The sequence below is a fragment of the Corythoichthys intestinalis genome, chromosome 10 (assembly GCF_030265065.1).
Source record: "Corythoichthys intestinalis isolate RoL2023-P3 chromosome 10, ASM3026506v1, whole genome shotgun sequence".
NCBI lineage: Eukaryota > Metazoa > Chordata > Actinopteri > Syngnathiformes > Syngnathidae > Corythoichthys > Corythoichthys intestinalis.
The window spans coordinates 7,464,208-7,479,520 of record NC_080404.1 but is presented as its reverse complement, the minus strand read 5'-3'; the positions used below and the strand labels follow the sequence as shown (position 1 = coordinate 7,479,520).

The following is a 15,313-nucleotide window of genomic DNA, read 5'->3' as shown; positions in this document are numbered from 1 at the left end:
ATTGCCGGCAGTAAGTCAAATTCGTTCCCAGTGAGAGTTGGACTCCGCCAAGGCTGCCCTTTCTCACCGATTTTGTTCATAATTTTTATGGACAGAATTTCTAGGCGCAGCCGAAGCGTTGAGGGGGTCCGGTTTGGTGACCTCAGCATTGAATCTCTGCTTTTTGCAGATGATTTAGTGCTGTTGGCTTCATCAAGCCGTGACCTCCAACTCTCACTGGAGCGGTTCGCAGCTGAGTGTGAAGTGGTTGGGATGAAGATCAGCACCTCCAAATCCGAGACCATGGTCCTCAGTCGGAAAAGGGTGGAGTGCCCTCTCCGGGTCAGGGATGAGATCCTGCCCCAAGTGGAGGAGTTCAAGTATCTTGGGGTCTTGTTCACGAGTGACGGTAGGAGGGAGCGGGAGATCGACAGGCGAATCGGTGCGGCGTCTGCAGTAATGCGGACTCTGCACCGGTCCGTAGTGGTGAAGAAGGAGCTGAGCCAAAAGGCAAAGCTCTCGATTTACCAGTCGATCTACGCTCCTACCCTCACCTATGGTCACGAGCTTTGGGTTGTGACCGAAAGAACAAGATCCCGGATACAAGCGGCCGAAATGAGTTTCCTCCGCAGGGTGTCCGGGCTCTCCCATAGAGATAGGGTGAGAAGCTCGGTCATCCGGGAGGACTCGGCGTCGAGCCGCTACTCCTCCGCGTAGAGAGGAGCCAGCTGAGGTGGCTCGGGCATCTGGTTCGGATGCCTCCCAGACGCCTCCCTGGAGAGGTGTTCCGGGCATGTCCCACCAGCGGGAGGCCCCGGGGACGACCCAGGACACGCTGGAGAGACTATGTCTCTTGGCTGGCCTGGGAACGCCTTGGGATCCCGCCGGAGGAGCTGGTTGAAGTGGCTGGGGAGAGGGAAGTCTGGGCTTCCCTGTTAAACCTGCTGCCCCCGCGACCCGACCCCGGAACAAGCGGAAGATAATGGATGGATGGATTGAAGCCAAATTTTATAGCAACATTAACTCAGAGCACAATATGCCAAAAAAAAAAAAAAAAAAAAAAAAGTGTCATTGGACAGAGGGACAGTTTTCAATTTTGCAGCACTTGTATCGTCCAGCATAGCCGAGACCATGTTTCATGCTGCAGGCAGTATCAGCTCCTCTGCTGTGGTATGTTTTAATTTGTGTTTTTTTTTTTTTTTTTTTTTTTTTTTAACTCAGAGCACAATATGCCAAAAAAAAAAAAAAAAGTGTCATTGGACAGAGGGACAGTTTTCAATTTTGCAGCACTTGTATCGTCCAGCATAGCCGAGACCATGTCTCATGCTGCAGGCAGTATCAGCTCCTCTGCTATGGTATGTTTTAATTTGTGTTTTTTTTTGTTTTTTTGGGGGGCACTGAGCAACGAGGTATGCCACCTTGTACAGTGGAATGAAAAAGTATTTGAACCTTTTAGAATTTCTCACATTTCTGCATAAAATCACCATCAAATGTGATCTGAGCTTTCTCAAAATCACACAAATGAAAATACAGTGTCTGCTTTAACTAAAACCACCCAAACATTTATAGGTTTTCATATTTTAATGAGGATAGCAGTCATAGTGGTTTTAGTTAAATCAGACACTGTTCTTTCATCTGTGTGATTTTGACAAAGATCAGATCTCATTTGATGGTGATTTTATGCAGAAATCTGAGAAATTCCAAAAGGTTTAGATACTTTTTCATACCACTTTATGATGCTAACAGTGCTCACTAGTTTACTGATGTAGCACCCACAAAGCGGGAAGATTGTTGGCAATATTCGTTGAGTTCTCGCTGAAAAAAAATTCAAGAGGCTTATTAATGTGATTGGGGTCTAATGTCCTTAAGTGACGTCTTCTTTGATTTCGCTTCGTGCTGTCTGCTGTCAACATTTTTGAACACAGTAAACATACTGGTCTGTCCTCATCTCCCACTGTATTAAAAGTTAGGCCAAATGCTACGTAAGCTGTGTTATATCTCCTCATCTTAGCTTTTGGGAGACTTCATACATACTGACCTTTGCTGTGTGCATTTGTTTATTGCAAAAATACTGCACACACTCTAAAAATGTGAGCGCCACTGCCACCCACTGTGTGGATGTGCAATTACACGTTATTCTAATACAGCAACAAAAAAAAACAAAAAAACCCACGTAATTTTCAAACCGTAGGCCGCTACTTTTCCCCCCTCATTATTAATCCTGCGGTTTATAGTCTAGTGCGTCTTATTTGTTAATTTATTTGGGTTAATAGGTAACACTGTTTCTGATGGCGACATCATAAAACTGTCATAAGACCGTCATGATTATGACATGACACTATAATTGGTATTATTGAAAGATTATGACAAATGTCATCAATTATCAACGGGCAAATTACCGTATGACCCTAACTCCAGTGGGAGCAGCCATTGTAAGTAATGCAAAAAGATGTCATTGTTGTGGAGGTGGGAAACACAGCACTAATTTTGCTACTGAAAGCTACTGTTCTGATATGCCACTGATAGCATAACATTAAACTTTGTGAACTTGCTAACCTGCAAAACTCGAGTAGGAACCTGCTTACAGAGAAGTGTCCTCCTGTACGTGTTTTCTGCTGTAACGTTATTTAAACTGAGAAATGTCTTTCAACCAAATACCTGTTATAGCATTTTATTTATTAATAAAAAAAAGCATGTATTTATTTTCTACATTATTTATTTAAAAGTGTTTTTGTTTGCAGCCAATACAGACATTTTTTCAGATAGTTATACATGAATCATAATCGAGGTAAAAAGCTGAATTAATCCCGATATCGATTTTTTAAAAATAAAATTTTACAAGAACTTTTCAAACTGTTTCTTTTGTACGTTTTGAAAAAAAAGGTTGGAATCGAACAGTGTATCACCTGAACCATTGCACATGAAAGTTAGTATAGGTCAATACAGATTTAGTTTGCATTAATCATTTAGCCTACCAATTAAGTAGGTTCATTATCGTGAGAAATGTAGCCCTGACCCCCGTTCACCAAATCTGTTTGGCCTTAATAATGTCCCATCCCCAGCAAAAACTGGGGATGGGACTGATATATCATCTCTACCAATGCTGATACCAAACCTGCGCCCTTGCTTAGTTTTTCATGCACATCCTTCAGTAAATCTGGCCTTCTATGATTTTCTGTGCTGGAGTTCACTTGTTCACCACAGGGAGGGACCAGAGTTCAAAAATAAAAAGTGCCACTTTAGGGAAGTACTGTTTAAATATTTGAATTGGTTGGCTCTGGTGAATCCCTACTTACAGTATACAAATCCAATACGGATAATTAAATCAAATAAGTATAAAACTAATCACACTTACAATATGTCTGATGCAGCACTTGTATTGAAACTAATTAGTCTATTCCACAGAAGAGCAGACACATTGTTGTCGAGCTGCAGTGTCAATCTTCTACTCCAAACCCTCTAAAAGAAAAATAAAATGATGAATTCTAGATATTTTAGCATGGTGTTGTATACTGTATTTTAGGTGGAAAAGTCGCAGGGACAGGAAGCTCAGCCTTGCATGATCTCAACTGGTCCTACCTACCGAAGAGTAAAAATGGTGTGGTCTCCCCCCCCTGCCCCCTGACTCCCCCAGGAAACACACTGTGACCAAACTGTTGGATCGGTCGTGCAAAGGCATCCAGAAACCAGAGTCAGGCGGCTGGAGCAGCGAAGAAGAAGATGAGGTGTTTGACCCCACTGCCCGCCAAACTGCCTCCGCACAGACAGGTGTTTATTCCTACACTAAGCACAACGCGAGAAATTGGACGTCCATTAGTGACAAACTCTTTAAATTCACAGCAGGATGAAAAGAACCACATGATTGGATGTCTACCGACGTCAATGGCACAGAAAGAGTTAACCTCAAAAGATACTTATTTAGACGTTAACTCTTTCTTGCATAAAATGTGTATTTTTTTTTTTTTTTTGCTTGTTGTCCCTTGACTGTCCCTCGACTGACGCCGTAGTTTTCCTTTAATCCACAGTGGGGTATAAGGCAGAGAGAAAGGAGAGTGGACTGGACTTCACAGCAAACATAAGTATTATATAGTGAAAATACAACAAAAACAATATTCATATCTCTCAAAAAAGAATGTTCACAAAAAGAAAAGTGCTTCAATCTATATTAATGAGGCCCTATTCTCACACAGTTAAACAACAATGCAAAGAGAACTGGCATACACAAATTCACAATCAAAATAGATATGCAAAATACACATAAAACTTACTCAGACTTTGGTCAAACTCTATTTAAACATTTTGGCAACTCCTTTAGCTCAACAAATACACTGGATGGCAATATTTAGTCACAATATACAAACTATGATGCTGGGAGCCATTATCAGGAGTCTTGTTTGTTGTGAAGACAACACTCAAATGAACATAAATCACAATGGACCAGCACTAAACAGGAAACGACAGCATCAGTCAAGGGACAAAATGCACTCATTGGCTTGATCTCTTATTAATCTAAAACTCGCCATTCACACCTTGTGCTGTTTTTCAATCACTACCATACATAGTTAAAAAGTCACACTGTGAAGTACGGCAGCGTGGCCATGCGACGTCACCACCCTGCGACATCAACGATAATGGCGAGCTAATGGTTTATTTTTTTATTTAAATTTTACAAATTTTATTAAAACGAAAACATTTAGAGGGGTGTTAATATCAAATTATTGTAACTCGTACTAATGTTTATCTTTTAAGAACTACGTCTTTCTATCCGTGGTACCCATTAATGTGACGTGTTCTGTCCTTTCAGTTTTTCAGCTTTACAGATGCCAAACAAGGGAATTGTGCTTTTTGAAGCTTTGTACTTCCTTCACTTTTGACAATTTGTAAAGCTGGAACACACATATTTACACTTATGTTCAAAACAACACGCATTTTATCAATAAAACACTTGTCAAAGAACAATTGGTGTTCAAACGTCTAGTCTGATCAATATTTAAATTTAGTAGATTAAATTAGCCTAATTTGCCAAACAAAAGTACGCCAGCTTAAATGCTACGAATGCTAATGTATTTACAATTTTCATAGCAAATCGCTCACATGTAACTCCACAAACTGTAGCTCTAAACTTGATTACAAATGCATACACAAACATATATTAGCTGAAACAACTTACAGCCTTATGTGGGCCATACCAGAGCGAAGCTGTCCTTTATCCATGTCAGACGAGAGTCTGCTCCTCAGTCATAAGGCGACAGTCCAGCCAGACCCAACGCTGCCACCAGAGGGCAGTGTATCCTTCATCATTAAACAAAATACAATACTTTTGGACTTTTTTTAGAGATACTGAAAGGGTTAATTCTGACTTACCGGGAAATTCTTATCTTAAATTCTAAATTAACTCTTTGGCTGCCATTGACACCAATCGACGTCTAGACCGGGCTGGAAGTCATCGAATGATACTCTGTGACCTGGTCTAGCTGTGAATGTGTTACACTAATGATAACTTTTGAATAAGTGATCAGTATCCCTGAAAGGGTTGCAGAAATATGTTTTTAAAGCATATGTATTTTATTTCTTGCCTAGGCCCGCCCATAGTATCAGAGGAAGAACTGTCCAATTTAGCCCTGATTAGCCCATCAAGAAGCAGCCAGTATTCGGGCTCCAGGGTAAAAGCCATCATCCAGATTCTGCACCATCAACTTGACCAGCAGGAACTGGTCAAAGAATTCATGGTGAGTTTTTGTGAATGTTGTCCAGCATATATTACTCAATGAGACATTACATGCATGTTGACATTGTTCAACACGAATATGACTTCAGGCTCTAGAGCACCTAAAGCCTACTGATGACTGTGTGGTGGGAAAAGCCCCTGAGAACAGAGACAAAAACCGCTACAGAGACATCCTGCCCTGTGAGTCATTCGCCATTCAACATAATTAGTCTTCACCATTTGCTTATACCACCACAGTCTAATTATAATTCTAGGACACTTGTCTTGGATGTCATCCAAGAACATGGGCAAAACATTTTTTAATTAATAAAGAGATTTAGGTCAATGTTTTTTTTTCTTCTTCCTAATAAATGGAGTAGTTTCAAGGGCAAACGGACACAAGACATTACGTCCCTTCATTCCAGTCATGCGCTTCACAGTTAAAAAGTCATTGTAAGACAACACATGAACTAAAAGATGGACAACAGATTGGGACGGAAATAAAAGAAATTGTGAAAAGGAAGCAAGGGGGTACAGTAATTCCTCTTTAGATTGTACATCGAAGATATATTTCTGTTAAACATTTGCATTTTCTTTGCTATTTTTTTTCTAATTGTTTGATATGTTATGCCTGCAATTCTTTGTGCTGTCAATGAAGTTAAAAGTTGTTTTGATCAGTGGAAAAGGGATATTTCATGTTTCAAACTATTCTTAAAGCGCTTTTTTTCCATGATATCTCTTTATATTATATATTATACTGTATATGGTGGAAGACACTCAGGTGACTTGAAGTTCAGCTCTGAGACCCCCGATTTGGCCAACTTTCAAAATTGTCCAATATGCATGTGTGATACATCATTGGAAAGCTTAAAATCTCAATTTTCTGCGAAAAGAAAAATTTTGAACAGCAGGGCATTAAAAAAAAAAAAAAAAGTTTTTTAAACAGCAAAACCCTATCTGGAAGTGAGAGCACACGAGAGCAGAATTACAGACGCCATGACTTTAACGAGATATTATCGGATACTTACCTTGTTTCGTTCCAAAAACTCCGTGTAGCATGTATCACTAAGTGTCAAGAAACAGCTGTGAATGGCCACAGCTGGATTTTTGGGGGATTTGATGGGTGAAACATGATAATATAACAAGGGTCGTGATGCAGAAATCGCAGACATCAAGGAGTGGTGGAGATTTTCTTTTTCATATATTTACCTTTTTAAATGTTTTTTTTTCAATTTTTCTTTGTTTGGATCAATTATTTATCATCTAACATATCGGAGAAAATGCGACTGTACCAAAAAAAAAAAAAAAACAATTAAACGATAGTTATGAGGTAGATATCCGTGGCTTTTTTTACAGACGCCAATTTTTTCATTGTGACCTAATTTGTTTAAAAGTTTAAAATATGCGAGGAATAATTTTTTTAAAGTTGTTTTTTGTTTTTAAACGAAATATTAGACATCAATTAATAATTGTAAGCTAAAAATGACAGACAATTTGAATCATAAATATAATTAATTACCTTCGTTTAATGGCCGGGTTGAAACAAAAGCGGTTGCGTGACGTCTGTAAACGGGGGTTTCCAGGGTAAAAGAGAAAAATTTGAAATATTTCCGGGGCTTCATGCGCCATGAATGTGCTATGGCAGCATATAGACATGCTGTTCTATCAAACACAACAGTTGTTTTGGTTTAAAACACGGCAGTTTCTTTTAAAGAGGAGTGCAAGAGCAGAAACTGCTTTTTCAGTCTTGTCTGTGTTATTTATATATACATATATATATATATATATATATATATATATATATATATATATATATATATATATATATATATATATATATGTGTGTATATATACATATGTTGAAAAATATTTACCTATCACAGGGATCAATCTAAATAAAGGCAAGGCAAGGCAATTTATTTATATAGCACAATTCTACGGAGCCCCAAAAAGGGACACCGACAGAAATAAAATACATTTAAACCATCTGGTGCCCACTAGATTGTTACTACTGCGTACCAGAAACAATCTGGTAAACTTTAGCATTATATAGCATTTAAGCTAGCGGACTTTTGCTATGCAAGTTAGCCAATTGTTCTTTTGTAAGATCCTCATTTATTTATTTTTTCATATCGTTTGAGGCTAAGCTCAGGCGCGCATCAGACAGGATTTGGTTGAGCTTTACTTCAATCTTGGACTTGACTAGCGCCTAAGCTTAGCCTCAAACGATATTAAAAAAACGAATAAATGAGGATCTAAGTAAAAAAAAAAGAACATTTAGCTTGGGGTGGTTTTAGTTAAAGCAGACACTGTTTTTTTCATTTGTGTGATTTTGACAAAGATCACATCACATTTGATGGTGATTTTATGCAGAAATGTGAGAAATTCCAAAAGGTTCAGATACTTTTTCATACCACTGTAGTACCGTTCCATGGTCTGAGCTAGAGGACGCATGTGCTGTAGATTTTAAATAAACGTGGTCCGAGAATGGACCCTTGAGGAACCCCATATGTGAACTTCGTTCTTTCCGACTCACGGTTTCCGATTGACACACAGAAATCCCTAAGATGTAAAAATGATGTGAACCACTGAAGAACAATGTCAGTGAGCCCTACCCACTGTTCCAGTCTTTTGAGTAGTATGTTGTGATCAACAGTGTCGAATGCCTCATTGAGATCCAATAGTAGCAGAACAGAGTATTTGCCTGCGTCATTGCTCCGATCATCATTTAGGACTTTGATAAGCACGGTCTCTGTGGTAAGGTGTGGCCGAAATCCAGACTGAAATGAGTTTTAAGAAATTGTTTTGCATTATAAAAGCCTGGATCTGTTAAAAATCAACTCTCTGGATAATAAAGCACTCCAGCTAATGTACTCCAGCACAAGTAAAGATCCAGGATCAGATGCGTAGGATACAGTTTTACAACAAGTTATTCGTGGTTACAAACCATCACAAAAATGCCCTTTCCCACTTATAATGCTTTCCTTTAGTAGGAAATCCCAATAAATTAACATGAAAAGAGTCCCAACTTTGTCAAAAGGTGGCCCCCTGATGTACGTGTATTGGTATTTTTACACAACTATGAATGTCAAGGACAGAGAAAAATAAACAACTATGTGTCATAATTACATCTTGAACTGCATGAGATCTGTTATGAATAAGGAGGAAGCAAATCACTCTTGTCCATCCATTTTAAGACAAACACTGAGCACATTTACTTTATAGCCTCCAGAGGTCGTTTCTTTCCAGGGGTGGGTAAAGGAGGTCAGAGATGAACGAGCATGCTGACAAAGATAGTGAGCCTCAGTGGAATCGGCTGACCCTCACTATATGCCCTCTCCTATGGCAGTTTGTGCAAAGATTATTTACTGATCCAGTGCTTTGAATGTATTTAAAGAGCCATTTTCCCGCAAATTCCAAGTAGGGCCAAGGTCTTTCTTTGTAAATACTTGGGCTCTATTAGTCCCCTCATCACCAACAAATCTACTTTTGTTACAGACCCCAATAGGGAGCCCCTAAAGGGACATCGAAAGACATAAAATAAATTTAAACAATATGGTGTGTACCAGATAGTATGTGGTGCATACCAGAAACAATCTGGTAAACATTAGCATTATATATTATAAATGATGCTTAAATCTCTGAATTCTTTATGGATATGGACGTGAAACAGTCTCGTTTCTTGGTTAAAAGCAAAAAAAAAAAAAAAAACGTGCAGCTAGTATTTATTTTACGTAAATATTGCGAACTATGAGTCTAGTCAGTTAAGGAAATTAGCGGCCGCCATATGTAAATAAAGAGCTTTTTCAGTTGAAAATTATTGTAAATTAAATGCTTAAATCCCTGAATTCTTTATAAATATGGACGTAAAACAGTCTCGATCCTTGGTTGAAAACCCGTGCAGTTAGCAGTTATTTTACGTAAATATTGCGACGTATAATGTTAATGCTGTAGCGGCTAATTTCTCCCATTGAATTTTTTCTAGAGCTGTCAAACGATTAAAATTTTTAATCGAGTTAATCACAGCGTAAAAATTAATTGATCGTAATTAATTGCAATTCATACCATCTATAAAATATGCCATATTTTTCTGTAAATTATTGTTGGAATGGAAAGATAAGACACAAGACGGATATATACTTTCAACATACTGTACATAAGTACTATATTTGTTTATTACAGCAATAAATCAACAAGATGGCATTAACATTAACATTCTGTTAAAGCGATCCATGGATAGAAAGACTTTTAGTTCTTAAAAGATGAATCTTAGTACAAGTTATAGAAATTTTATATCAAAACCCCTCTTAATGTTTTCGTTTTGATAAAATTTGTAAAATTTTCAGTCAAAAATTAAACTAGTATCTCGCCATTGTTGATGTCAATAATTACACAATGCTCATGGTGCTTAAACCCATAAAATCAGTCGCACCAAAGTGCCAGCAGAGGGATACAAAAAACACAAATAACAAGTGGACATGACACTGTGCTGTCATTTTAATCTGTTTGAGCGGGGCATGTGCGTTAATTGCATCAAATATTTTAACGTGATTAATTAAAAAAATTAATTACCGCCCGTTAATGCGATAATTTTGACAGCCCCAATTTTTCACAACGTTTCAAAATGCATGCATGGTACGAAAAATATAATAATTACCTTGAATCCTTGAACAAATCCCTCCTGAGACAATCCGTCCTGTTTGTATGGGGTGCAGCTTTCGTACTTTTTCAACCTAAATCTGGCGTTGGATCCCTGCATATACTGTTGACTAACCGCGACCGGCTGCGAATAACTGAAGCGGACTGTAGGACAGCCCCCTACTTGTAGGCGATCCGCAGTGGTTGACGGATGTGACCCGTCAATACAATTATGAAGTCTATGTCAAACGATATAGAAATAAATAAATGAGGATCTTACAAAAGAACAATTGGCTAACTTGCAAACCAAAGGTTTGCTAGCTTAAATTCTATATAATGCTAATGTTTACCAGATTGTTTCTAGTGTGCACCACATACTATCTGGTGCGCACCAGATTGTTCCACTTTTATTTTATTTCTGTCGATGTCCTTTTAGGGGCCCCGTATCCCAAGGCTGTTTGCACAGTTTTATTTTGTTATTGCGTAAATTTGGGCTAAACAACACTCGCTGCACACTTACCCTAGTTGTGTCCCTCTCCCCGCCAGACGACAAAACCCGCGTCACCGTTGGAGACAAGCAGGATTACATCAATGCCAGCTACATCCGCATGCAAGCGGGAGGTGAGGCGCTTTCCTACGTCTCCTGCCAAGGGCCGCTACCCTCCACAGTGGCTACGTTTTGGCAGATGATCTGGGAAAACAAATCAGACGTGATTGCCATGATGACTCAAGAAGTAGAACGAGGGAGGGTGAAATGTCACAAGTACTGGCCCGGGAATCCCAAAGAGCCCCTGGACACGGGCAAGTATCACATCTACCTGGAGAACCAGCAGCGTTTGCAATATTTCCACATCAAGGTCATCCGGATGGTGGAAACTGAGGTGAGAGATATTACTTGCCCGCAAATACTGCATGTACGGTGTTATCTTGAAGTTTGATATGATAATCTTCAATCCATCCATAAACACTAATCTTCACATCACAGAATCCAATGACTGTCATGGTGCCGAAACACTTGGTAAAGCAGGACTATTAATTTTATGCTTAGGCTCAGTCTGGGGCCTTGGCTATTACCATTGTACCTTCCCTGCTGTTATTATTAGAGATCTCCCTATCACATATGTAAGTCCAAGTCTGAGTCACTTTATTTTGAGGATCTGCCAATACCGAGTCCCGATCTGATATCTCGCAAATGTTTTGGGGTGAAAAAAATAAAAGCACATCTAAATGTAAATTTTCTTCCCCCATCGAACCAGAAATCCCAACATTATAGCCATTGAAAACTATATTAGTAGAGCCATAGACTACATAATGTATTGACAGGACACGGAGTGCGGGACTGATAAATAGCGGGCCTGCATTGTTGGTGAGGCCGTCAGAGCTGACTGAGTGAAAATTCTTGTGAATGAATGCTTAAATCCCTGATTTTTTTTTTATATAGACGTAAAACAGCCTCGATTCTTGGTTAAAAGCACAAAAATGTGCAGTTAGCATTTATTTTACATAAATATGTCGAAGTACAATGCTAGTCTGTTAGTAAATGTAGCTAGCGGCTGCCTTATGTAAACAGAGCTTTTCCGGTGAAATTTAATGTGAATAAATAATCAAATCCCGACTTCTTAATAGATATGTTCATAAAATAGTCTCGATTCTTGGTTAAAGGAAGAAAAAAAAAAAAATGCAGTTAGCATTTATCTTACGTAAATATGTCGAAGTAGACTAGAAGAGATCTGCATGGAGGCATGGGCCAAAATACCCGCAACTGTGTGAAAAGCTTGTGAAGAGTTACAGAAAACGTTTGGCCTCCGTTTTTGCCAACAAAGGGTACATAACAAAGTATTGAGATTAACTTTTGGTATTGACCAAATACTTATTTTCCACCATGATTTGCAAATAAATTCTTTAAAAATCAAACATTGTGATTTTCTGTTTTTTTTTTTCCACATTCTGTCTCCCATGGCTGAGGTTTACCCATGATGACAATAACATGCCTCTCTAATATTTTCAAATGGGAGAACTTGCACAATTAGTAGTTGACTAAATACTTATTTGCACCACTGTACATTCAACATACAGTACATAAGTACTGTATTTGTTTATTATAACTATAAATCAACAAGATGGCATTAACATTATTAACATTCTGTTAAAGCGATCCATGGATAGAAAGACTTGTCGCTCTTAAAAGATAAATGTTAGTACAAGTTATAGAAATGTTATATTAAAACCCACTCTTAATGTTTTCGTTTTAATAAAATTTGTAAAATTTTCAATCAAAAAATAAACTAGTAGCCCGCCATTGTTGATGTCAATAATTACACAATTCTCATGGGTGCTGAAACCCATTGAATCCGTCGCACCCAAGCGCCAGGAGAGGGCGACAAAACTCCAAAAAACAAGTGGACATTACACTGTGCTGTCATTTTAATCTGTTTGAGCGGGGCATGTGTGTTAATTGCGTCAAATATTTTAACGTGATTCGGGGCATGTGCGTTAATTGCGTCAAATATTTTAATGTGATTAATTAAGAAAATTAATTACCGCCTGTTAACGCGATAATTTTTTTTTCATTCATTTTGACACCCCTAATTTTGAATCATAAATATAATTACATACCTTCTTTTTATGGCTGGGTTGAAACAAAAGTGGTTGTGCAGTGTCTGTAAACGGGGGTCTCAAGGGTAAAACGGACAAATTCAAAATAGTCCGGGGGCATAATGCGCCATGAATCTGCTATGCCAGCATATAGGCATATTGTTTTATCAAACACAACAGTTCTTTTGTGGAAAAGCGCTATATACAGTGCTGCTCAAAAGTTTGTGAACCCCCTCAACATTTTGGAATTTTCTATTATTTCAACCTGATTTCCTAATCAATCAATTCAGTAGTTTTTTTTTGTTTTTTTAACAGTTGTGTTGTCGAGACTAAATTAAAAAGAGTTTTCATCAACTGATGTAGGTGCAAAATTGAACTGTTTGGTCACAACCAAAACCGCCATGTCTGGCGAAAAGTCAACACTGCATACCACCAAAAGAACCTTCTCCCAACAGTGAAGCATGGAGGTGGGAATGTCAAGATCTGGGCTTGCTTTTCATCCTCAGGACCTGGACAACTCCACATAGTCCAGGGAATCATGAATTCTGAGGAATATTGTCAAATCCTAGAACATAACCTGACGCCATCTGTTTTGAAGTTAAAGCTTGGCAGAAGGTGGATCATGCAACATGATAATGATCCAAAGCATTCCAGCAATACAACCAAGGAATGGCTGAAAAAGAAGAAGATTCGTGTTCTGGACTGGCCCAGTCAAAGTCCTGACCTAAATCCCATTGAAATGCTGTGGCGGGACCTGAAGCGAGCAGTTCATGCCAGACGCCCATCAAACCTCTCTCAACTGACTGCGTTCTGCAAGGAAGAATGGGCAAAAATCCCCCAAAGTAGATGTGAGAGGCTGATTAGTCACTACAGAAACCGTTTGGTTGAGGTAATCTCTGCAAAAGGAGGCGCAATATCCTATTAACTGAAGGGGTTCACATACTTTTGCACACATGATATCTGAGTTTTTCTTAAATCAACCACTTTTGTTAAATAAAGAATGACAATATAACTATTTCTTTTGTTTCAGTCCATTATTTGGAATGTCAGTATTGTGGATTTGGGTATAACTTAACATTTAATAAGGTTATTTTAGTTTTTTTTTACAAAAAATCTGACCATCGCTGTGGGGTTCACAAACTTTCGAGCAGCACTGTAAGTATAACACCATTTACCATTTAAAATAAAGCAGTTCATTTCAAAGAGGGGTGCAAGAACAGAAAGTGCTCTGTGTTTTCCGCCATATACATCTTGACACTGTTCGTGTTCAATCCTTGGTTCAAGCTCAGTTGAGATTAAAGCTTTTGAAAGCTTTGGTTTAAAGAAATTCTTGATATCTATCTTGCCTCCTCAGGTGTAGTTTTGGCTAAGCAAAGCAAAGGGCTGTCTCATTGGTGCTAGTCACATGATCTGCTCGAAAAATAATTTTGACCCATTATGAAATACTTTGTAGGATTCTTGTTCATTTCATTCATTTTTGTTGTCTGTTTTGTTTGTTTACACCAGGTCTTTATTTTCAAGGGGAAGTTGAGAATTTTTTACATTAGGCTTAATCTTCTAAATGTTGGCGGAAGTTTAATTAGTCAGTGGAGTTGATTTCAACAAATTCCGTACAGTTTGTCAGTTATTTGTTAATTTCAGGGCTCCGGAGTGGTTAAGCTAGCGCGAGTCAATGGTACCTGCTAAGCATGCCAATAAAACGATATTGACCGATCTAACATACTCAAATAAATTCAAAATTCAAATCATTCTTCGAAATACCCATGCAGCCAAAACAATGTCACACCACACTGGCGTAATTCATTTCATTCTGCAGGACTATTTCTTCAAATGTGTATAGTGGCCACAATAGAGAGGAGTGCTTCGACCACTCGTGCCCAGTCTGCAGGGGAGTCCCATTCATTCCCACAAAAAAAAAAAAAAATTAAAAATCAGTGGTGAAAAAAAATACAATGTAATATCAGTCCACCCTGCTTGCCTAGACAGCCTGTTCCCTGCAGAACTGCTGGATTAGAAATGTTGCTGTTCATACTACAATTATTGACATGCAATGGTGAGTTTTAATAACTTTATCCTGAAAACATAGCCAACCCTATTGATTACATGGGTCATCGGTGATTCTCATGTGTGCATATGTTGTTTTTTATTAATATGCTAAGCAGGGACCAATGACTCGCGCTAGTTTAGCCACTTTGGAGCCCTGAAACTAACAAATAACTAACAAACTGCACAAAATTTGGCCTGCCCCTCCTTAATCTCTGCCTATGACTGGTGGGTATCACCGATCGAACGATCCTCACAGTCAAAATGGATTAGACGTCTATTGTCTACTGTCAATGAATGCCAAGGAGTTCATATTTTAAAGTAAAATGTTAACAGATTTTAAAAGTCGAT

The 15,313-nt window shown here is 38.5% G+C and overlaps 1 protein-coding gene across 2 annotated transcripts in view; it reads left to right on the top strand.

Annotated features, from left to right (window-relative positions):
* The window catches only part of ptpn20 (protein tyrosine phosphatase non-receptor type 20), a 100,135-nt gene that overhangs the window by 74,978 nt on the left and 9,844 nt on the right, over positions 1–15,313 (top strand). For both annotated transcript variants that reach the window (XM_057847955.1, XM_057847956.1), the window contains 4 exons: positions 3,614–3,747; positions 5,560–5,708; positions 5,797–5,887; positions 10,871–11,205. In XM_057847955.1, coding sequence (XP_057703938.1) covers positions 3,614–3,747; positions 5,560–5,708; positions 5,797–5,887; positions 10,871–11,205 — 709 coding nt within the window. The remainder of the gene's footprint in view (positions 1–3,613; positions 3,748–5,559; positions 5,709–5,796; positions 5,888–10,870; positions 11,206–15,313) is intronic.